Source organism: Chinchilla lanigera, unplaced genomic scaffold, assembly GCF_000276665.1.
Source record: "Chinchilla lanigera isolate Chin_1 unplaced genomic scaffold, ChiLan1.0 scaffold00020, whole genome shotgun sequence".
Taxonomy (NCBI): domain Eukaryota; kingdom Metazoa; phylum Chordata; class Mammalia; order Rodentia; family Chinchillidae; genus Chinchilla; species Chinchilla lanigera.
The window spans coordinates 24,092,852-24,118,150 of NW_004955421.1; the positions used below are offsets into that span (position 1 = coordinate 24,092,852).

The 25,299-nt window shown below is 40.0% G+C and overlaps 1 protein-coding gene across 3 annotated transcripts in view; it reads right to left on the reverse strand.

Moving 5' to 3' along the window:
• The window catches only part of Itih5 (inter-alpha-trypsin inhibitor heavy chain family, member 5), an 82,681-nt gene that overhangs the window by 50,447 nt on the left and 6,935 nt on the right, over positions 1-25,299 (reverse strand). For 2 of the 3 annotated variants that reach the window (XM_005383872.2, XM_013513751.1), the window contains exons 2-5: positions 22,227-22,271; positions 11,457-11,620; positions 10,309-10,410; positions 7,465-7,715 (exon numbers count right to left, since the gene is read on the reverse strand). In XM_005383872.2, the coding sequence (XP_005383929.1) occupies positions 7,465-7,715; positions 10,309-10,410; positions 11,457-11,620; positions 22,227-22,271 (562 nt within the window). Of the gene's footprint in view, positions 1-7,464; positions 7,716-10,308; positions 10,411-11,456; positions 11,621-13,163; positions 14,331-22,226; positions 22,272-25,299 lie in introns of those variants that run through there. The other variant, XM_013513750.1, reaches the window with a different exon arrangement.

The window sequence follows — 25,299 nt, forward strand, 5'->3', positions numbered from 1 at the left end:
GTTGGGTATTTTGTCTCAGCAATGAGAGAAAAGTAACCAAGACAGTGATCATGTGAATCCATGCTTCCTTCCTTCTTATGCCTGAGTGAATTCCCTTTTGTGCACACGGCATGTTTTGTTCACCCGTGCACCTATCGATGGGCTATTGTGAATATTGCTGTATTTAATACCCCTATGCACATACCGGATTTGAGCGTCTGTTTTCAATTCCTTGGGATTATATACCCAGAAGAATTGCTGGACCACATGGTTTAACTTTTTGAGGAACCCCAAATGTTGTCCACAGAAGTGAAGAATCTCATATTCTCATCGAAGCGTATAATCAACACTTGACCAACGCTGTTATTTTCCTTCCTTTTTCTCCAGTTGGTGTGAAATGGTTTCTCGTTGTGGTTTTGGTTCACATTCCCTTAATAACTCATGGTTTTTAGCACTTTTCTATGTTTCCTGGACATTTTTCTATCTTCCTGAAGAATATCTGTTTAAACCCTTTGCCCGTATCTTAACTGTGCAGTTTGTCCTTATGTAGTTGTTATAAGAATTCTTTGTATACTGCGGCTACCAGGCTCTTATCAGATATATGTTTTGCAAATATTTGCTTCCATTCTGGAGGCTGTCTTTTTAGAATTATTTTAAGAACATAAAGTTTTGTTCTGTCTTTTTTGTGTGGTTGTTGTTTGTTTTGTTTTTGGTGATGCTGGAGATTGAACCAAGGCCTCACACATGCGAGGCAAGCACTCCGTCACTGAGCCACGCCCCAGCCCTTAGGCTGGACTCTTGAGTGTGAAGCCCCTCTCTAGCGGGGAGCCAGATGGCAAGAGAATAAGACAATGGTTACAAAGGTCACCCTGATGCAGGAACTGAAATTTCCTTTTAATAACAGGTTAAGGTAACATCACGTGAGTCTCTCAGTTGTGATGGAGATGAGGAACTGAGGTTACTCATAAACCCTAGCGGGGACGGGGACTGGAGACAGAGACAGCAGCCCAGGAAGAAGGTTTTAAGTATCAAAGGGGCAGGAATTAAGGACAAATGATGCTACAACACAAGAAGTTATGATCTAGACCCCAAACTTTGTTAAACTTGGGAATCACAAGAAGTCTTTAAAAACTACCATGCACAATAATTCTGATTTGTTTTTGGCATAGATGAAATTTGAACAATACATTTGTAAAAGTTCCCTGTACATTTCTAATGTCCATTGAAGTTTGGGCAAATTCAGCCATTTAAAACAGAAAGGATCAAGGCCGACATTATGCCAGACTTGAAAGGAAGTAGGAGGCAGCTCTCTCACAGTGGGACAGTGAGAGCCGGGGAGACCGGCAAGAACAATTCCCACAAGTCCAAAAAGCCAGGGTGGAAGCAACTAAGAAAGAGGAGCTCTTTTCTGTTATAAAAATTGTCCTGAATGATCGTATTTGGATTCTCCAACATAATATAATGTTACAATTTATATCTAAAATGTCCTGCAAAGCCTCATGCCCTCATAGGTGGGGCTTTGGGGATCAAGGGTGTGTGATACCGGACTAGTCCACTAATTGGTTAAGCACAGTTCTGAGTGTGGATAATGGACTTACTGAAGAGTGACGACCCACCCTGGGTGTGGGTGGCTCTAACCAATAGCCTTGTAGCCTGGAGGGAATAAACAGGGAAAGAAGAAGGCAGTCTCACTGCTTCCCACCTACCCTGCCATGGACTGCTTCTCTGCCGTGCTGCTTTGCCTTGGAGCCAGCTGACTTGGACTGAAACTTCTATAATCTATGAACTAAAGTAAACCTTTCCTCCTTCAACTTGTGAGTGTCAGGTATTTTGTCCTAGCAATGAAAAGGTAACCAAAAGAGGACCCCTAACTTAATAGGTGAGACTGAGTTACAAAGACTACACCCGCAGCATTGGGATTTCTTGTTGGTAGTTCTCCCTCTAAAGCTCCCACCTTGATGAGCAGAAGTCTGGATATGGGGAAATGTTATTTCTATGGTGTACACAATTCTATACTGACCTTCATCTTAAAGTAAATATTTTTTGGGAAAGAGAAACAATATACATTTTAATAATGATCTAAAGCTAGGTTATTCTGAGGACTCCATGGAATTAAAGACCAATCTTGTTCAATTTGAAAGCTGCTTATTTAGTCAGACTCCTGACATAGTTAGTGTCCCTAAATTCTGCTCAGAAATCCAAAGTAAAGTTTCCCAACCTTTAGTAAACATCAGAAGCACCTCAGGTGCTTTGAAAAGCATAGCTGTCAGAAAGCTAAGGGACAGGGAGTGGTTACCTAGGGCTGGGGTGGGAGCAGGGAGTGGCTGCAAATAGGTTCAAAGATGTTCTGAGGGTGATGCAAATGTTCTAAAATTGGATTATGATGATGGCTGCCAGCTGCAAATACACTGCAAAGCACTGAGCTGTAAAATGGGTAAATTTCGTACTCTGCATATCAAACCTCAATAAAAATGTCATTACAAAACAAAGAATATAAAGGATAAAGTTGTAGAATCGTGCCTACTCTGTGGCAGAAAAATTACTCCACATTATCCTTTAAACTTGTGAAGAACTAAATTTTTTTAAATTCTTAAAGCTTTTCATAGACACCTACAGAATATTACACCCCCAAACAGCTCCCTGAACCCCACCCCAGTCCACGCTAAGTCACTCATCTGAGGTGGGAGTCACCATATGCATTTCTTTTTCTACCTGTCCAGGCTATACTTGGATATAGTTAGGTTTGAGAGTCACTGATGGAAAACCAAAGGTGTAATAAAAAAGGATAGGTATCTCATTTCCCATTTTATCTCATTTTGTCCCATTTTATCTTATCACTAGTCATCAAAGATCTAGTCATAAATTAAAATTTTCCACCAAAAACAATGATAATCATAGCCAGAATAGTAATTTAGGTGCCAAATGTGGGGTAGAAGGAAGCTTATAAGATAAAATCATAATGATAGACAGTGGGATAGCCAGCCTTGTTCCAATAGCACCGCTGGAACATCTGTTTCATCTGTGTCTACAGAAGATCATGCATCCCTGTGACATTCTAGGAAATGCTTCATTTCAGGTAAAGATGTGTGCTGTGTAATGACATTCTGGCCAATGATGGACCACATTTGCAGAGGTTCTGTAAAGATTCTAAGGGAGCTGGAAATTTCCTATCACCTAGTAAGGTCAAGACTGTCATCATGTCAAGTACAACTCATTACCCACATGTTTGTGGTGACCCTGCCATAAACACACCTACGCACTGCCACATACATGGAAACATAGCACAAGGAGGTGTGACAGAAAACTGTGGCAAATGTTTAAATTCAAAAATTTATTATAGTAAAAGACAGATTACTACTAATCCCCTTTAAAATACTCCCCTTTGCGTTGAATGCACTCATCCCATCATTCTTGCCACTTTCCTAAGCAGTTCTGGAAATCCTCTTTCATGAGTGTCTAGTTGCACTGTCTTGGCTGCCTAAATGTACTGAATCAATTTAAAACATTTACCTTTCACAGTAATTTTGACATGGGAAAGAGCCAGAAGTTGCACAGTGACAGATCTGGTGAAAAAGGTGAATGAGGACACACCGTAACGTTTTTATGAGCCCGCCTTTCCACTGGATGGCACTCAGCAGCAGCGTGCACTACAGTTTTGATCACAATTCATAAAGACACGCATGGAGGAGGGCTTCTAGAACCGCTTCAAAAAGTAGCAAGAATGATTGGATAAGTGTGTTCAAAGCAAAGTATTTTGAAGACTATTAATGGAAAGTATGTTTTACTGTAATACAGTTTAATAAACATTCATTGTATATTGTATCACCCTCCCATACAATTATATATGGTACATACTACTTGATAATGAAAATAAATAGCTATGCTTCTGGCTTACAAATCTACTGTTTACTGTACTATACTTTTACCATTATTTTAGAGTATATTCCTTCTCCTTTAAAAAGACTTTCACTGTAAAACAGCATGCTATATTGCTCTGGAAGCAGCCTCATACATCTCTTCTACATGGAATGTGACTGACCTAGGCTGTGCAAGGATGCTCTTTGATGTTCAAATAATGACAAATAGCTTAAAGAGAGAGATCTCAGGACATTCCCATCATTAAGCGATGTGTGGCCATACCCTGCTCCACCGAACCCACAATGCGTCAGAATATCTTAAGGGAGAAGGACTAAGAGAGTGGACTGCAGGAGGACAGAACAGAGAGGGAGTCTTGTCTTTACTGTACCAATTTGAAAGCCTGTAGATCTTTGAGCCATCTACATGTGTTTACTATTTTAATAATATAGAAATTATAACGCTTTAGCTTCCAAGTTATATCTCACAAAATTGACTGTCACACTGATAAGAAGTCAATAGACAGGGATCCAATTCTGACCCACCAGGCAAGTAAATTGAGGCAAAAATAGATTATACTGATTACTAGCCTGTCTTTATTTTTATATTTAACTATGAAGTGACTTAGAATTTGAATTCATACAATTTTCAGTCTTCTACTTAGTGAGAAGGTAAGGACATGAACTCGGAGTCAGATCGATCTACTCTTACATTTTGTTTCTAGTAATAAATAGATATGAGATGCCATCCATATTTCTGACCCTCAGCAAACTGTAGCTTCATCATAAGTAAAATGAGGATGAAAAATATAACCTAAGAGGGTTATCACAAAGATTGAGTGAGACAGCACTATATGCAAAGTGCTTAGTCTAGTACCTAACACATAGTAGTCCTTACCCAGAATTGCATCCCTTAGGATGAAAGTGACTCCGGTGGTCAGAGATTTGCTTAGACAATTGGCAGAAGTCTGATTTCTTAACCCCAGCCAGACGCAGGTGGCCTGGGCCACTTACACACAGCTACAGCGCATGTCTGTTGCAAGCCCAACCTTAGTTTGATCTCTACCCTGAATTTCTTTTGGAAACATGCTGTGGTGTCCAGACAAAATCATAACATCCTGTGCTGCACATGGCTGAGGCTACCATTTTGCAGGAATAATACCAGCTGAGCAAAAAAAAAGATGGAAATAGAAGTAGCAAAGAGGGAATTAGTCCCCCGCACTGGGCTCTGGGAAACACTTGTGAAATCTCCACATTCTGGAAGGAAAAGGATCTGCTCTGGTACAAAGAGTTAGGAAAACAATCTTCTTAAAAATAAACAGATCCCAGGAGATCAATAGTCCGGAAACATTCCTCTGAGATAGTAACAGGCACTGAATATAAACAGTAAGCAACTTTTCAGCCAACAACTGTAATGCAACACAAAACACATAAATACACTCCACAACATGCACACAGCTCTGGAGAACCACAGTAGTTTGAAAATTAGGCAAAGCACATGCATTTCATTCTACAGTGTGGGTGCCCTCAGAACCTCCTTCCTACAAACAGGTTTACCGTCCCTAAACATTCACCCCTGACATAACTCCCGATACCCTGTCCTCCCGCGAGATCCTGCCAACTCTGACTGCCTTCTTCTCTCTGCAAAAAATACTACTTTTCTATGGTTTTATATGGGAAAATTTCCCTTTAGATTATAATTGGAGAGAAATGAAATTTTAAAACATTCTCCAATGTGTGTGTGCATGCGTGTATTTGCTTTTCTTCTCAGATTTGAAGACACTCAGTTAGTGATGGGCTATTTAAAAGGCACTGAATTAAATTCCACAAGGAGACAAAGGTAATGAGACTCTTCCTGCCTGCAAAGGCACTATGATCTTATAACATTCTCATAGGAAAAAGCAAACAGGTGATCATAAAAATGATAGTAGTAATAATAATATTTAGCAATCATTAAGCTCTTAATCTGGGCCAGTTGCTTTATACCCACTAATACTTCACCATGACCATATAAGATAGCAATCATACCTGTTTTACAGATGTGCAACTGGTCTTACGTGATTGCAGCAATTTCTTTCAAGATAATGGTCAATAACTGAGCTAAAATCCATTAACAATATAAATACCACCAACATCATTCAAGACTGGTGTATTTTTTCCATAAAAAGTAAAAGACCAGTGTGTTGTATCTCATGTTATTTCTGAAGGCCGAGCCCTTGGCTATAATTTTGTTTTCTCAGTTAGATATGGATTGCAAGTGTCAAGTCCAGCTTTAGGTGTCCACATGTAGCAAAGGACTTGAATCTACGCAGAGGCAAGGGACACTTAGCCTTTGAGGGTGAACAACCCCTCACATGCAAAGTCATTAGCTAAACGGTACGCTGGGTGAGGAAGCATTTCTTCCAGACTGTTTGCTCTTCCGCATACCAGCTCCAAGCCTTACATATATTTTGCTCTACGTTAAATACCCACACTGTCTTATTCCACTTGTCTAACCATTTCCCTTTTCTCCTTCCGGTCTTCTCGACAGGCATCTTTGTCCATGAAGCTCCTCCAGCCTGCTCTACAATCTCTCTCTGTTCAGATTCTGCACATTTCTCTTCCTTGGCCATCATTTACCATTTCCCTGCCCAAAACATCACAGTTAACTGAAACGATGACATTCCAGTCCTTGTACAAGGTTTAATCTATCTGCCTCATCATCCATTTGACATTAATCCTTACTGGTATATTAATCATAGTACCCAAAACAAGAAAACATTTAATATGAACTTAGTTTAAAATACTGGTGATTAAGACTAGACTATATTGACTGTTTCATAATCATTTTGATAAATGAAATTCTATTTTAAAAATCAGAATTTGAGAAAAACCTAAACTCGGTGATTTTGCTAATGAACCAAAATGTCCGTATCTTAAATCAAATCTAAAGTACATATTTTTCATTTTTTAATTTAAGGAAAAGGGGCTAGTGACACAGCTCCATAGTAGAGTAGGTACCTACCATGCAGAAGACTGAGTTCAAGCCCCAGCTACACACACACACACACACACAAAGCCTGTAACATTGTTGAATGTTGAAAAACAAATTTTTAGGAGGCAATCCTATAATTCCATCTATGCCCGTGATATAACTATTTCATAGAATTTTTTATCTTTTACCTTTTATCTTTTATTTTGTATTTAACATAATTAACATATTTGACTTTATACTGTATGTACAATTTTGTTTTTTTGTGGTCACGTGCCAAGTTGTTTTTATCAGTGTATTTTACTAATGCCTTCCATATTGTTGAATATTTATGCTGATGGAATATTTTTATTACATACTACAAAATATTATCAGGCAGGTTCCTGTACGTAACATCCACAATGTTTAAATGCTTCGCCGGACAGATTCCCCAGAGCGGGATTTCTATCTCAGTTTAAAAACATTCATTCCTTCAGTCTCCTCATAGACCTAGCTCTTTAAAAATAAAACTGTACAAGACACTATGTTTGCTTTGTTGCTGTCTTTCCAGTTTCCGCAGAAACTCAAAGCCTTGGTTGAAGGCTGCTGTGTGTTGTGGGGCTTTCTCCGCAGCCTGCGGCCGCCCGGAGAAGTCACAACCCTGTGCCGCCCAGGACTCACCGTCCGCCCGCGCGCCGCCCTTCTGCCTGCTGCGGCGCAGCGGCAGCACCTGCAGGGCCACGAGGCCCGAGCTCTCCAGCACCGTCACGTCCACCGTCAGCCTCCCCACCAGCTGCTGCGGCCGCACGCTGATGCTGTGCTCGTACTTGCCCAGGCGCCTCTGCAGGAGCTCCTCGTAACTCAGGAGGAAGGCGGCCTTGTCCTTGCTGGGAATCACCAGAGAGGCTCTGAAGGTGTCGGTGCCCTCAGCCCTGTCAGGGGGACAAAAGGCGCTGCAGGTAGGGCTCAGAACGAGAAAAGCAAGCTCCCTTGTGCCCGCAGACACCTGCTGGACACCAGCGTGCCAGGAAGGCCCATGGGAGGCAGGGTGCATTCTTAGAAAGGAAAATAAGTTAGTTCTGGAAGAAGCAAAGACCAGAGCTAGAGGATGGTTACCAAGCACCCAAGGATCCTGAAGAGCGGAGAATTCAAAGATTGAGGGAGGGGCTGGGGATTTAGCTCAGCCGCACAGCGCCTGCCTGGCAAACGCGAGGTCGTAAGTTCGATTCCCAGTATGGGGCGGGGCGGGGCGGGGCGGGGCGGGGGACTTTAAAAAATGCCAGCTTCATTTGGGGCTGGGGATTTAGCTCAGTGGCAAAAGCGCCTGCCTGACAAGCGCAAGGTAGTGAGTTTGATTCCCCGTACCGGAAAAAAAAAAAAAAAAAAGACTGAGGGCCCCTCTGCCTGGCCCTGGGACAGATCCCTGGGAAGTGGGTGGTTAAGAGGGTGGACTTAGGAGAGGGAGCTTTGGAGTCCAGCTGTGCATCAAGATCAGCCCTTTACAGGGATGGTTAACGAATTCTGACTTTTATGTGCTAATACATTATTATGTTTTTGCACCTTGGTAAAATTTAGCAGACATGTCTAAAAAGGAAATAACACTGGTAATTTGTACATATCTAGGAATCTGTCCATTTCTTCTGAGTTTTTTATCCTACGGGAGTAAGATTTTCAAAGTAGGTATTGATGAGCTTTTGAATTTCTATAGGATCTGTAGTGATTTCACCCTTTTCATTCCTTATTGCATGAATTTGAGTTTTTTCTTTTCTTTTTTCTATAAGGTTGGCTACGGGTTTGTCAATAACACTTACAAAATACCAACTATTCCAAATGCTTTCAGTAGTTGGAGCTCTCTGAGGCAAGATGGCAGACTGACCGCCAAAGATTAAGGGTGGGAGGGGCGGCTCTTAGCGTAGAAGACAGTGCAGAAAGTTTCGAAGATGGAGACTGCACAGAGAAAGAACGCCTGAGCCCAGAACACGCTGGAAGAAGCTGTTAGAAGACTCTCAGAGAAACTGCAGACTGTGGGTTCTGTGGGTTCTGTGAGTTCAGAAGTGAGACAGGGCACCAAATAAAGGAAGATCATTCCAAGCCCACGTATGAATGAATAACTAAGCTGACAGGCTTCCTGTATTCCTCTTTCCAGGAACCTAAAAAGATACAGATATTAAGATGGGAAAGTTTCACTGGGCACCACACAAAATGAATGAAAAAGAAGTGACAGATAAACCCATTACGGTAAAACTCAACTAAACTGTGGCATGATTCTGAATAATTTCAATGCAGACAACTTGGCACAGAGCTGTAACTCAACAAAGTGAGGTTTTAATAATTTGCTGCAGCAAGGGAGACCACATACCGAGGCATCTCATCAAACAAAGGAAGAGACAGGGTTATTACAGGGCTGGGGGAAGGGCGGAGTGTAGTCAAGCAAAAGTTCAAGGAAGCAGTGTCTGGACAGGGTGGAAGCAAAGCAGGGCTGTGTGTAAAGCCATGAATGTCAGCCTGTACCTTGAACAAGACTTAGGATTCTGTGTCTCTGGCAGCTGTAGCACTAAGATACATGTGGAATGTTGTGTCTGAAAAGCTCTTTCTGATGCTAGGGACCTCTGATGCTTTTCTGTGTCAAAGCAAACCCACAGCTCAGGTCCTCCAGGCAAGAGTGAGATACTGCATTCTCACTAACTAACAAGATCCAACAGCGCAATTTTGATGGACTATGATTTTAGAGAACTAGCTCGAAGCTCTGCTCTTTTATTAAAGAACAAAATCAGGTTTATGAGATCACACCACTATCTAAGTCACTTTTCTGCAAAGAGAATAGAGACCTTCATGTTGGGCTGGTACACATTAGTGTACCAGATGGCTCTGCAGTTAATGTGATTTACACAGTCATTGAAAACAAATACTATTTATTGATTTTTAAATGTTCAGGTTCAGGCTAGAGACAGACTGCAAGGATCATTACAGACTAGAATTGAAATGTTAATAACTGACTGTGTGAACATAAATGATTACATTACAAAAGATGCTCACAGGAAATAAGAGAGTCAGAGTGAAAGGTAGACTGTGATCACTTAAGAAACTACGGGTAGTTAAAATATTCTAAACTCTTTACTGATGGAAGAAGAAATAAAATAATATAAAAATGTAGAATGCAGTGACAGAACTATTATAAATTTACTAAATGCTCTTCCTTCACAGAAAAGGGTCAACAAATAATATCTTATTTTTATTAAGAAATCAAGAAAAAGCAACATTATTGTACAAGTTAGAGTTAGGTAATTACAAAGAAGACCAGAAATATTAGAAGCAAATGTTGTTAGGGAAAACTAAGCAACAGGCAGAGGAAGATTTTCTCTTTTATTATACATGTTTATCTACTATACTGTTAATAAGATATATTTATTATTTGAATCAAAAATAAAAATATTTGGAGAAAATGAAAAGCTAAGCAGGCAAAGGGGCAGAAAGTGTGACACTTTGCTTCATTGGATTTGAACCCCTTAATTAAACAATACTTACCCACTATCCTCTGTGGTTTTATTCCTTTTCTCCTTTACCCTATCCCCGTTCTTCTTTCCTCTTTCTGTAATCTCACCCTGATATACCTTGTCTCCAATAAGCCTGAAACCCAAGAGACAGCTGTGTTAACAGCACGCAGTTCCAAGACAAATTCAAACATGGAGTTCAAAACCATGGCAACCCCAGAAAACAGTTTTATTTGCCTCTTGGATATGCAGAGAGGGTGCATTCCAGATTGAAGCACCAGCCTTGAATCATTCATTTCACTCTAGGGCAATTTTCAACAGGTCCAAATGGTGAGACCCAGCCAGGAGCCTCTATGATTCTCCAGTAGAAAAATCACAAGATCTCTTTAAACTTTCATGAAGATTCTCCAACTTAAATCTTGCCCACACCAAAACCTAAACCCAAACACCTACCCTGTTTTGTTTATCTTTATCTCTTGGACCAGAAAAAGAGGAAATATATTCAACTTAGTATATCAAGGGTTTCGTGCTATTTGCTCAGGTCTCCATTCAACCATGGTTCAAGGCATCTCCCTGCTTTCCCTGCTATGAAAGTTGCTCTAGATCCTATTTGCTATCTTTATACTGTTACATTTACTACTGTCTAAAATTATCTCCTTTGTTAATCTATTAATTCATTGACAATTTCTCCCCACTAGAATTTCTGGAGCAAAGAAACTTTTTTAATAGAAGTTTACCAATCCTCTTGAAGAGTACCTGGCCCAGACTGGACCAGGATGGAGGAAAAGAAAAAGGAAAGGAAGGAGGGAAGACTAGAACAAAAGAGAATGGAAAGGGAAAAAAGGAGAAAAAGGAAGGAAAAAGGAAAAGGGAAGGAAAGAAGGAAGGAAGAAAGGAAAGAAGGAAGGAAGGAAGGAAGGAAAGAAAGAAAAGAAAGAATGAAGGAAAGAAAGAAAGAAAAAGAAGGAAGGAAGGAAGGAAGGAAGGAAAGAAAGAAAGAAAGAAAGAAAGAAAGAAAGAAAGAAAGAAAGAAAGAAAGAAGGCAACCTTCTAAGCCATATATAAGGATCCATATTCTTAATGGGAAATAAATTCTCAGTAAGAGGCTATGACCCTCACCTCATCTCAGGCCCACTCTGACCACCCACATAGAAATCTCTCTCTAACCAGTGTGTCACCTACATGGTGAAGTTAGTTATAAAAGCTGCAGCTGGAATCTGCATCTGGAACTCAAAATCCTGGTCCTCAGAAGCTCTGTTCAGCATTTTGCAGGAAACCGTGGTGAAGGCATAACGAGAAATAATGGTGGACTTTACCGAGAATTCTGTCATCAAGGGCTTGGTTTTCTGTTGAAATTAAAGGATACAGAATTCTCAGTGATGCAAGGAAGTATGAGGTGAACATTTGGGGAGAGGTATAGGTCTTTTTCCACAAAGAAAACTATCTTCAATTTTAAAGTCGTTAGCATGTGGTTCCTGCCTCTATTCTTTGTCTCTTTCTTATGTCTCCATTTTTAATTCTTTTTACTTGTAAAAACGGCCTCATCAGAATAACCAATTTGTGACACTGTAGCAACTCTTTTATACTAACTTTTAAGATTTCCAGTTTAACAGAAAAGATATTGCTTAAATAGTTCAATAAAGTTTAGATGTACAGTGTGTGATGTCTGTAATACTTTTCTGCTGTCAATTTGTAGAACACAAGTACAGGATCACTCCATGGATCACAACCCCCAAAAATGCCTAAAGAAACTCTCGCATTTTCAGATTCATTTCAAGATGCACTTAGAAAAACTATCTTCCAGGGTTTTCTATCTGGACAATAGTCATGTTATTGTAAAACAGGAATCAATACTGAACTCAAGAAACTACTTGGGAAATTAGAATCAAGAAAAAGCAGGCCCTAAATCTGTGCTAATTAAATTTATCCGAGAAGCTTCTGGCAAGGGCAGTAGCTGAGGATGCTCATTTAAGAGCCCAATAAAACCACTCATTGCTTCTTGCTCCAAAACAGCGCTGATGACAGCGTGAGACAAATCCCAAAGAAGGGGGAACATCAGTGAGGAGAGGCATGATGAGCAGTGATCGCTAACTCTGGAACTGGCTAAGCAAACAATAGGCACCTTATAGGCTGACAAGCTTGTATCCCCCAAATTCTTATGCTGAAGCCTGAAACCCCAGTGGAACGGAGTTTGGGGGTGGAACCCTTGTGAGGTGACTATGGCTAGATGAGGTCATGAAGCTGGGCCCTCCTGATGGGATCAGTGCCCTCATTTCCTATCTCCCCCACCACGTACACACACTAAGAAAAGCCGTGTAAATACACAGCAAGAAGGAGGCCATCTGCAGAGCGGAACGAGAGCTTGTGCTAAAAACCAAACCTTTCTAGACCTTGATCTTGGACTTTGCAGACCCCAGGACTGTGAGAAAAATATGTTTGTTGTCTAAACTACTCAAGTGTAAGAGCCATTACCTTGAAAGAATTTAACAAGGTATCTTGTTATGGAAACCCAAGCCAACTAAGACAAGGCAGGATGCCACAATAGTCTTGGGACAGATATCAGAAGTAGGTATTTTAAAGTCGTTTCTTAAATGGCAGCACATCAGGGTGAATGAGGATGCACGCTGGCCAGAGTGTGCAGGGTGTGTGTGGTCAGAGGCCCAGCCTGGTCTTTGTTACAGAGCAGGCGCTGCGTAAGTTTGAAAGAAGTGGGCTGCCTCGAATCGCACTGTGCTCTCTCCTTTTATACTCTCTCTCCTTTGGGGCAATACCTGAGCAATTCAACCCTCATCTGCTTTATTTATTTATAGCCTTGGGCTCATTTTCAAAATACATTAATGTGTTGATGTGAAGACAATTGCTCCTGTGGAACAAAGGATGATCACAAACCTGTTTCCAATGGGTCACCAAGGAAGGCTTATTCTGTTTAAGGCAGTAGTCATTCAAAACCTTCAAGTCGAGTCATGCTCAGCACAGCAAACCACAGGAATCTCAAGAGATATCTTATGTGACACATCAAAACGTAGATCTGAACATGAAGTGTACCTGAGCCTATTCTCAAACACCTACAAGAGGGTGAGCTCCACGGATTAGAGCGAAGCACATGAGCAAGAACAGAGAACAGGTTAATTGGTGTTCATCTTTGTGACTATTTGTGGCAGAACTTTCAGTCTTAGCGATCCAAAATTTAAAGAAAAATGGGACCAACTTAGAGAAAACGTCAGGGGTATGTGTGTTTTTCTTAGAAAGTTGAAATAGAGAAACATACAGAGTCCAGTTAAGTAATGATCAAGTTAAAAAAATATAAAAACAGCACATTTGACAGTTTTACCTAAAAGAGGAAAAGAAACCCTCCAGAGAAGGAGTTACATTAAAATAGTGGTTGTCAAATTGTGATCCTCAAGCCCAAAGCATTAGGATTACCCAGAAACTTGTTGGAAAGGCAGATTCTCAGACCCCACCTCAACCCACAAAATCAGAAACTTGGGAGATGGAGCCAGCAATCTGTGTTTAATAAGCCATCAGCGTAACTGTGATGTGTACTCAAGTGTAAGAGCCATTATCTTGAAAGAATTTAACAAGGTAAACTTTTTTATCTGTAAATTGAGAGGGCTTGAATGAGTCACTAAAATTATATCCAGTTTGAGATCCACATATGTAACACAAATCCAAAAGTAAAGAATAAAGCCTTTGGGTTTAGGATATTACCCTTGAATTTGGGAATAATTGTACAATATTCTTTTATGGAAAAATCCAGTTTCCTTAGGACAAAATCTGTCTGTCTCTCCAGAAGGCATTGGTATTAAAAAGAGTTTCCGTATGTATTTTAACCAAATGCTGCTGTGAAATGATCTCACTAAAAACATTTAACACATTTCAGTAAGGACCATGAGGATCAGGCTGGGGAAGACAATGATAACGGTCCTAACAGCACAATGATCTGGTGGGTTTTTTAAAATTAAAACTTGTAGCTCATTATCTTTCAGAAAGAGAGCTCCAAGATGAATTAAATCATGAGTTGAAATGAAGCACTGACTTTGATCTATGTTATTTCTAGAAACAGGTTTTCTTTATAAATTATTCATAATTAAATATATTCTTTTATCTCCAAATCCAAGCTGGTGCACAAAAAATAGTCCACAGTTAGTTCTTGTATAGCTGTGAATCTAAAATACTATTGCAGACAGTTCTGATCTGTATAGACACCTTAGAAAGGAAATAGTAACAATACTAAAAAAAAATCCTATAGATTACCTTTATTATTCTCTAATTTATTAGAGATATTTATTCTCCAATGTTTATTATTAATACTTTTAATATTACATTTAAAATACTATTGAAATTTATTAATATTTATTATTGAATAATATTTATTATTCTCTAATTTATTTGCATATTAAACTAATTCTCAAAAAATTCTCAAGTCATATACACAAATGGCAAAAACCTTGAATTACAGTGAAATAAAATGAAAAGTAAAAGTCTCCCTCCCAGCCTGGAGTCATAGTTTCATGCTTCAGGGCTAATACTTAACAGTCTCTCATATATCCTGCCACAAATACATACTGTACTCTTTTGCCTTAAGAGTAAAGGATATACATAAATATATATGTAAATATATATATAAATGTACATATGTAAATATATAAATATATATATGAAAAAATCATTTTAAAATAGAGTCTCAAGCCCTTTGCTTCCCCTCTCACTGAGAGCTAAAGTTTAGTTCATTCCCCCCTTGAATCTGGGCTTGGTGTTTGTGTTACCCAGAAAATGCACTAGAAGAAATGTTCTGGGACTGCGAGGCCAGATCATAAATGGCTGGAAGCTTCCATCCAAGTCTCCCGGAACATTCTTTGTCCACGTCATGATTTACCATGTGAGATGTCCAACCGGCCTGACCCTGCTTGCTAGAGGGGCCTGATGTAGGCATAGGCCCAGCTCCAGCCGTCCCCGCCTAGGAGCACCGCATGGGAGGGAAGCTGTCCTGCGCCCTCAGATCAGTCAGTCTGACAGCTGAATACCACCAAACCCACATGGGCATCACTGGCCAGAAGAACCCCTGGGATGAGCTCTGCCCAAATTCCTGCCCCACAAAATCATTTTATAAAATGGCCATGGCTTTAAGCACTAGTTTTGCAAAAGACATTGTGCAGAGTAGAAAGAGGACCACCTGCCCAGTCTCTGTGGACATTCGAGTTTGCAGTCCTACTTGAGTGTGACTTATCCTTGGGTGGAATTGAGTTATTTTGTTTGTTATTTCAGACACTGTGCTGGCTCTAAGCTGTAGATGTTTTGTTTTTTATATTTTATAAACTAGACTTCTTCAGATGAAAAATACCCCTGTAATCTTTTTGGAAGAGGTGACAGAATAAATCAGAAAGACAACATAGAAAGAAAAAGAAACCCTCAAGTCAGATCCTCTTATTTTACCAGTGCAGGCTGAAGTCATTCCCTTCTCATGAAAGGATTTCATAGGCACCCTGGTGGGCCAAGACTTTCCCATGATAGTCATTAGATAACCAGTAAAATACAGAACTCCAAAAATTTACTAAATAGTACTTTGTTGATCACTCAAAAGTTACTTATGAACTCTGTTCTTTTCCATTAAAGTTGTAAATGTTGAATAAAGAAGACCAGGCTGAATCTATTTTGTCCTGTTGTCATATTCTGACACTTTCCAAAAAGTCTTCAGTCAACTTATCACTTAACTGTTACATAAAAGAGGGTTACTCTGGGAGCTTACTTATTAAGTTCACATCTTAGTTCAACAGAAGTTTGTAATTCCAGCCACACAGCATGCCAAATAAAGTTCAGCTCCTTCAGTACACAGTGCTTGCCCAGTACTATTTTTAAAATAATTGAAAACCTTCCCTTGGTACACTGAGACTATTTTTGATATCATGTTGGTTTATCCTTACTAGATAAATAATTTTGTTGAATTTAAAATATGAAAATTAGAAGACATGACAAAACATTGTCTATTACAGTGTCTTCTTATGCCTACAAGTAAGATCACGGATGTAGTAGGTTTCCCACAATGTTACATCAAGAATATGGACCATAGTCTATGGGCCCAACACACAAGCTCAAAAATTTCAAAAAACTGTGTTAGTTTTACTACTTCTCCCAGTTATTCTTTTCCAGGAGTTGCTGCTGCTACTTGTACACCATAGCCTTGGCCTCGTGGTCCAGAATTCGTGGTCTAGAATCTACCAGAATTGATTCTGTGCACTTCTTCCACAGCTCTGGCTACCGATCCCTTACCCCTCCCCACTATACTGCTCCCCACTACCACATGGGAAAGAGAACCCACATATTCTTATTCTCCTTCTCCCTTCCCTCCTCCTCCTCCTCTTCTCTTTTTCCTCCTCCTTCTCTTCCCTTTTCCCCTCTTCCCCCCTCTTCCCCTTCCTCTTCCACTTCCTTCTCTTCCTTCTCCCCTTCTGTTCTCCTCCTCCTCTTCTCCTTCCTTCTCCTTTTTTTCCTCCTGTTTTTAATTCATAGCTCTCAGGTTAGAGAATAACTTAAAACACATTTATTGAATTGAATCTAAATATTGAATACTCAAAAAGAAAAATATATATCCACCAAAAATGATATGTAATAAACTAGTACTTATCAGGTACTGCTAAAGACTAAGTTCTATGACAATTTGGGAATGCACGTGGTTCCTTATCTTAAGGCATTTACAACAACTTGGAAAGAAAGGACAAAAATGTAAAAAATATGAAAAGCCACATAGGAAAATATAGGAAGCAAGGTATAAGTGTATCACCAAATAGATATGTAGGTACAGAGAAAGAGAGGGGAAGAGAGAGAGGGAGAGAATAGATAGGAATTTTTTTTTTTTTTTTTTTTTTTTGGTTTTTCTCCGGTCCGGGAACCGAACTCATGACCTTGCGCTTTCCAGGCAGGCGCTTTTGCAGCTGAGCTAAATCCCCAGCCCCTTAGATAGGAATTTTGACTAGAAAACTGCCAGAGTTTAGGAAAAAGACAAGAGGCTGGGGCTGTGGCTCCACAACAGAGCATTTGCCTACCATAACTGAGGCCCTGGGTTCAAGTTATTATTCTCCAAATAAATACAGCAAAATCCCAGGAGAAAGACAAGTCTGTGAAGTCTTTAAAATGTAAGAAAAAGCTCTAAAATTGACGTAGAATTTGCACGTGATCAAAGAAAATGAAAAAAACATTCTAGGAACACAAAAGACACCAACACAGAAAAGATCCCAGGCCCGGCCCAGCATAGTACAGAGGCCACTTTACCTAGAAACGAGGGCACACTGCGACAAGTACATCAGACAGGCAGGCGAAAATAGTCATGAAATGACACTGCAAAGCAAATATAGGCTTTCAAGTGGTACAAGTTTATGAAAATGTGTCATAAAGCAAGAGACATAATAAAAGTTGCCTCAACATTTCCCACTGCACAGCTCTCAAAAATCCAGCATGTCTTCCATATTTCCACGTAAGTGACAATTTTGGTTGGCGATATCAACTACAAAATAGGGGGCAAAAAGATTCACCTTCCTGTGACATAATGTAAGTTCTTTATTATTTTTTCTGACAATACCAAAACAGATGGAAAAGTATTTTGAGGCAGGGAGTGTCTTAATTAGCTGCCTAAGGGACCAAAGGCTTTTGTATGACTCATGTGAGTTACTTAAAATCAAGCCAACCTAATGTCCTGAATTACCACGCTGCCATCTGGAAATGTGACTGCGGAATGTTTGGGACAGCAGTTGCCAGCACCCGAGCCCCAGTGTCTCCGCCCACAAGGTTAACCTTCTGAGGTTTTATTCTGGCCTAACCATTCTTTAGATACCATAAATACGGGAGTTTCTCAACCTCTTTAGAAATCATTTACTTCCACTTTCCCTCATACAGAGGGAAACGCTAGGGTGTGGCAGTCCAAAGATACTTATGAAACATTAACTCCTCTCCTTCTTGAAAAAAACAATATAGTGTATATTGTTATTACCCGAAACAGAGGACAAAGGCGTTTCCCAGCTGTTACCACACACATTCTGTTCACTGAGTGCAGTGTGGCTCATTCAGAGGCCTGTAGTTGGTGTGAGGTGGTTAGAGCATCAGAGACAGCAGACTCACACAGCGAGCCGAGACCGCAGATACAGGCCGGAGCCAGATCACGCAGGGTCTCATACATGCTCGGATTCTATCCTCCAGGGGAGGCAGAGGCATGGAGGACATTCGCAGGGGAGCGTGATGTGCCAGGTCTACTGCGGGAGAGATCATCCCGGTACATCCGGGTAGGCAAAGTTCATGTTAAAACTTCTAACAGCAGCCGGGCATGGTTGTGCATCTCTGTAACCAAGCACGCCGGGAACCCAGCCTGGGCAGTTTAGGTTCCTAGTGAGACCTTGTCTAAAAATTTAAAATTTTTTAAAGTCCTGGGAATGTAGTTCAATGTGGAAGCCCTGGGTTCAGTCCCCAGTACTGAAAAAAATATAATAAATATAAATACAAGATTTTTTGAAAATTCTAAGAGGTTTCTAAGAAAATCTAAAAGATTATATAAACAAGCTAAGTTAAGGAGTGAAGAAAATCTTTGTGGCCAAGAACAAAAACTTAGAAACTATAAAAGAAAAGATAGGTTTGTTTATCACTTATGAACTTAAAACTTTTATATGGCAAATATACCATGAACAAAGTTAACAGACAAATGAGAGATTTGTAGAGGAATCTTCCACCTCAGAAGCCAGAAGGCACTTATAATATGCAAAGATCTCTGATAAATTGACCACGAGGGGGTAAAAACACAATAGAAAGGTGGGCAAATGACCCAATAAAAGCAATTTGGAGAAGAACTGCTCTGAATGCCTACCAAATCTATTTTAAAATGTGCAAATTTGTACATAGAAAAATGCAAGCAAAATGAACAAGGACATGTCCTTTTATGTCTAAGAGGTTGACAAATCAAAAAGCGTAATTATATTGATCGCTAGCAGAAATGTGCATATTCATCCCTGCTGGTAGAAATGGAATTAATATAGTATTAAAAGTAACAGTATTCAAAAAGGAATCTGGCAAAATTTATCACAATTTAAAATTCACGTTACTTTGGATCAGCAGTGCTTCCTCTGAAAATATAAAGCATAGCATTAAGTGAACTGTGAATAATAGTATATACAAAAGACAGATTGTTGGGCTTTTTGCACTGTTTATGGGGCAAAGAAAACTGGAAAGAACTTGAGTTTTCATCAGTAGCAGAATGCTTTATAAGTTATGTATGCCGACAGGAGATTTGTCACCATCTAAATAATGGGTACAGCTATGCCAGATAAAGTACTTTTATTTAGGTGAAAATAATAGGAAATAGAGGAATACATATAACTAAAGGGCAGTTTGGTGCATTACTTAGGAGCACGGACCCAGAAACTTCCAGATGTTTGGGAGGCAATCCTGGCTCTGCCATCTCTTACCAACTGTGTGGTCTTGGAAAAGCTACTCAGTACCTCTTAATCTCAATCCTTTCATCTGTCAAATACTGCAAACTTAGAATGAACCTATAATCCTAGCATGCAGGAAAGCTGAGGCAGGAGGAACACAAGTTGAAGTCTAGCCTGGACAATTTAGCAAGACCTGCTCTCAAGAAATGAAAGAAAGAAAGAAAGAAAGGAAGGAAGGAAGGAAGGGAAGGGCTGGGGATGTAGCTCAGTGGCGCAGCAAGGCCCTGAGTTTGATTCCCGGTACAGAGAGAGAGAGAGAGAGAGAAAGGTCTGGGAAGGTAACTCATGCCCAAGGCCCTAGGTTCAATCCCTGGTACCATAAAAGAAAAGAAAGGTGCTTAGAACCACGCCCCGCATGTAGTATGCCCTCAGTAAACATCAGCTATCATTGTATGTGCTCACTGTGTTAAAGCAATGATCAGAAACCTCATATGTGCAAATGTATATAAGCTTCTCCATCTTCCACTGGTGTGTTTTCTCAGTGATATTTGTCTTCTTCCCAACTATTAATACATATTTTGTCTTTTTGCCTTAATCTCCCCACTTTTGAGCTCTGTATAAGAGAGGATATTCTGTCTGTTTTATCATCGCTGTATCCCAGTGCCTACAGCAGTGCTGAACAGGTCACAGACACTCCCAAAACTATTTTGTTGAATGAATGAATGAATGAATGAATGAATGAATGAGTGGTGTACGCATATGTTGTTGGGAAACCATTCTCCATGAGTCTGGTGTTTCTGCACATTTGACAAGCACAAAAACTAGCTGCCTGTGTTCTGAACCACCTGCGTCAGGATGCCTGTACAACAAACAGCTGGAACACAGGTGGTGTCTCCTCCAGCGCAGGAGGCAAGATGGCTGAGTATGCGGAATAGTGAAGACAGTATCTCCCTCCACAGACAAGGATCAGTCTGGAGTCTGGTTCTCCATACTAGAGTCACGCATATGTAGTGTAACCAAGTTCATGTGTGCGTGCCCCCCGGCCCTCTCTGTATCACCACGCAGGAGCTGGGACTGAGGAACCAAGCTAATGCTGTCCTCGGCCACTGCGGCTGCTGTCAGTGGTAACACGCACCAGGTCTCTGACCTCCTACGCTCTTGTTTCCTGCTAACTCCCAAGAAACAGTAACAACTTGTTAGCTGGGAAGCAGGGAAACTTCCAGATGCCTTGCTGTGCTTGACATGTTCACGTACCTACGTGTATCACGCTTATGTGGGCATGGCGGAAACAGAGAAGAATGAACACTAGGCTGACAAAGTTGGGGTTACGGGGAAGCAGGGGCAGGAAAGGGGAAGACAGCACAACGGAGGAGGAAGAAGAGGAGGAAGAGAAAAGACAGCGGAGTCCCAGGGCAGACGCAATAATGACAGTGACACTTGTAGAGATAAACCGACTTAGACGCCTGCCAGAGAAAGGGGTGTGAGAACTCCTCACTAAACGTCCCCACATTGTGATAATTCACTGCAGGAATAAGGAAGAATTGAGATTTTTAAAAAACACATCATGTGGTCAAAATATACAGTGAATGTTTAAAATACTTTAAAAATTATTACAGTAAAAAACACATTGCCGTTCACTCACCTCAAAATAGTCCCTCTTGCTTCAAACGTGTGCCGTCATTCTCGCCCCCTGCTGAAGCAGTTCTGAAAGGCCCCTTTCTGAGTCTTTACGAGGTGTGATCAAAGACTGCGGCTGCCAAGGGCCATCGAATGGAAAAGCAGACGTGCAAAAACACGACGCTGTGTGTGTCGTCACCCCCCTCACCCACCGGACCTGGCACCTGCAACCGTGGCTCCTCCTCAAAGCCAAAGTGACAGCGAATGGAATAAATGTTTTGAATAAACTCAGGACATCCAGGCAACCATGACAGTGCAACCGAACACACAGACTTCCAGAACTGCTTCAGAAAATTGCAGGAATTGTGGGATAAGTGTGTTTGAAGCAAGGGGGTATCCTGAAGGACAGTAAAGGAAATGTGTCTTTTACTGCAAAATTTGTTTAAAATTCAGCATATTTTTCTGTCACACCTCATAACCTCCTGTGTTTCTAAACATTTGCTCAAGTTCCAATCTGTAAACCTTCAAACACACTGAGGGCAGGCCCAGTATTCATCACGTGTCATTTTAACATTCAGATGTGAGTTCTCTGGCTGCTTTAGCTGTTTATCTCACAACAAAGTCTTCATTTCCTGGGTAAGGATGTCATAAACAATAAACAGAGGTTATATTTAGATATTTTTTAAGGAAATTTTTAAAATCCCATGCTTTGTCCTTATATAGTTCTACTAAAATCATCAAATTTTTTCCAAAGGAAGAAAAAGCTACTTCAAAAAAAGAAATGAAAGAATCTGCTGCTTGGCTTTGTTAGAATCTTGTACACGTGATTACAAGCTCGGGAGGGCGCACATGCAAAGGGGTACCTGGTTCCGAACAAGGAAAAGGGAGGAGAACGGCGTCGGAGATGTGCCGTGAGTATACGTACCAGCCTCTGCACCAGCCTCAGCTGCCTCGGGACCCTGAGTCCAACCTAGGAGAGAAGAGAGGAGACACAGGACTGAGAGGGCAGCCTTCAGCGGCCTCTATGGGGGCGTTACAATGCATTCAGATTCACCGAAAGAACTATTCATCCTGAAAAGTAGCTTTGATTTTTTAGCAGAGACTTTGTTTCCACTGCAGAATTTGAATCCATCTCTCTCAGACCAGGTTGACCCTTGACCCAAGAGGTGACAGTACCTTGTCATCTGATTGCTTTTAAATCTGCAGGAGGAGTCTAGATAAAATGACAAGGACAGATAATTAAGGGTGTTTGCATTGTTTCATTGAATTTTTTGGCTTGACATTAACTTCTTGCTGTTATGTATATAAAGCATGAATACATATATATGCATACATCTTTTATAAAGGTGAATAAAACCATCTTTTAAGCAAAATCACAGTAATAATCAACACGACCCTTGGGACAGATTGGAAGGTTTTAGCCCATTGTTGTCCACTACTCGTGATAAATCCCTGTTTAAATAATACCAGCATAAGCAGTGATCACTATGACCGATACATTTTCCCTTCTGGAGAGCAATTTGACGATGTAAATTAGAAACTTGAAAAATATGCCCAGACTTTACGGATATTTTAAACAGTTTTATGAGGTATAATTTACATACAACACAATTCACTCATTTTGTTCACAAGAAAATGTTTGTTACTATCTACACAGAGTTGACTAACTACCACCGTAGTAAATTCGAACATTCTTATTAGCCCACCAAGAAACGTGCATCCCTACCCATCACTGCTCCGTCTCCCTTTCTCCCCACCCCGAGGTAATCACTCACCTACTTTCTCTATATGGCTTTGCCCATTTTGCTCATTTCATAGGAATGGAATCACACAGTACGTAGATTTTTGTGCTTAGCCTTTTTTACTTAGCACAATGTTTGTCTCTATTGTAGCAATCAGCACTTCATTCTCTTCTTGGCTGAATAATATCCCTTTGTGTGGCTAGACTATATTCTGATTATCTGTTCACCAGCTGATGCTCATTTAGATAGCCTCTATCTTTTAGCTATACGAATAATTCGGAACTGGAAAAAGCACTGAATGAGCATTCGCAGTCCATTCTTTGCACTGGAGATACATTATTTCCCTCCAAATGGAGTTCCTAGGTCATATGGTAAATTAAACTTTTTAAGACACTGCCAAACTGTTTTCCAAAGTAACTATAATATTTTATATTACACCTATATTCATGTCTTTTAATTCAAAATTCTACTTGCAGTCAAATTTAATATAACACTTAAAGTAGCATAAGGGAGGAATCAGTAGAAAAAAAATTAAGGTATAGGAAAAGTTATTTGCAAGGTTTAAAACAATTTTTCATAATTTTAGAAATAGTCTAAAACACCCTTAAAAGTGATTTGGTTAAATATATCATGAGACACTGATTAATTACAATACAGCTCTCGAAGATAATGACGTGAATGTATACTTACTGACATCAATAAATGCTCATGTTACTGGACTTTCATGCTGTTCACCAAATATTTTTCTAGTTCTCTGCCAGGATTACCCCTGTGAGTAGGTGGGGCCAATACTACTCTAGCCAAATAATGTAAATAACATCTGTCACTTCTGGGCCAAGGACTAAAATACAGACATCTGATCCTGCAAAACACCCTTCTCCCTCTGGTACAGTAATTAGCAGTGCTTGCAGTGGTACCTGCTCTATCAAGCCCAGGTTCACATGCGATTGAAAAGTGCATGCTTGTTCTACTGCTAGCCCAAGATGGACACCTTGTATAAGCAAGAAATAGATATTTGTTATGTAAGATATAGAGATTGGGAGATTGTGTGTAACCTAGCTTATCCTGATAGATATACTCAGATGTTTTTAAATATTAAATGACAAAACAGTATTTTAAAAATCATTTGTTTTTTTAAGTATACTGTTTTTACATGTAGCATGTGTACCAAAATGCTAAGGGCTATTACTTTTAGATGGGTTAACTGCTTTTCTTTACACTTTTCTATATCCAATTTTTAACAAATTAACATATATTATTGCTGCAACAGAATAAACAACAAGTATATTTACATTTTAAAACCTGAAAGTATAACAGAAATTGTTTTAATCCTGTCCTCTCCTTACTCCTCCAAATATATATATTCAAACATACAAATATATTAACATAAATATAAATACACATTTGCATGAATACAAATACATAATATTTGCATAAATGCAACTATACAAAATATATTTGCATAAATACAGTGTACATAATATATTTTAATATGGAAATTAACTCTATAACCCATGACATAGCCTCCATTTTTTTTTTTAGTACTGGGAATTGAACTCAGGGCCTTATGCTTGCTAGATAGGTGCTTGTGCTGCTGAGCTAATCCCTGGCCCCCTATAAGCTCCTATTTAATAGAATATAAATAGCAATAGTATAGGATTTAGATTGACAACCCCTTTGACTGCAAATGAAAACAATTTCTGCTGTTTTCTGCTTTCTATCATGAGCTGAGGTGCATGGGGAACCGATGGAAGGCCATAGTAAGGATCCTAGGCAAGTTCTTCACGAGCTCTGCAGGCTCACCTCAGGTCTCTCCCTCCCTAAAATTGTGGAATAGACTGGGGAGCACTTAAAATAACTATGGTTGGAAGGAGAGCCAAGCCTCTCCCGGGTATTAGATTCTCTGTGTGACCTGAAGTACTTTCTTTGAAGTTTCCTCCTTTGTAAAATAGGTTTTCCAAGAAAATAAGCAAGCTTTAAGGAGAACAAGAGAAGTTGTTTTTTCATTTTTGAGATGACTATCTACTGTCTCAGGGGATCACTATGGCTACACTTCAATACACATTTAAACTTAGCTTGAACCAGAACCAAAACATCCCAGTACAGACAAATTCCTGATGCCAGCTAGGACTGGAGGGCAAATGAGACCAGTGTCATCACTGTTGGTTTGGTTTGGAATTCCTGATTCTTTTTTTGTTTTTGAGTGTTTTTCCATTTTTATAAGAATATGAGGGTCAAATTCAAAGACTCAATCAA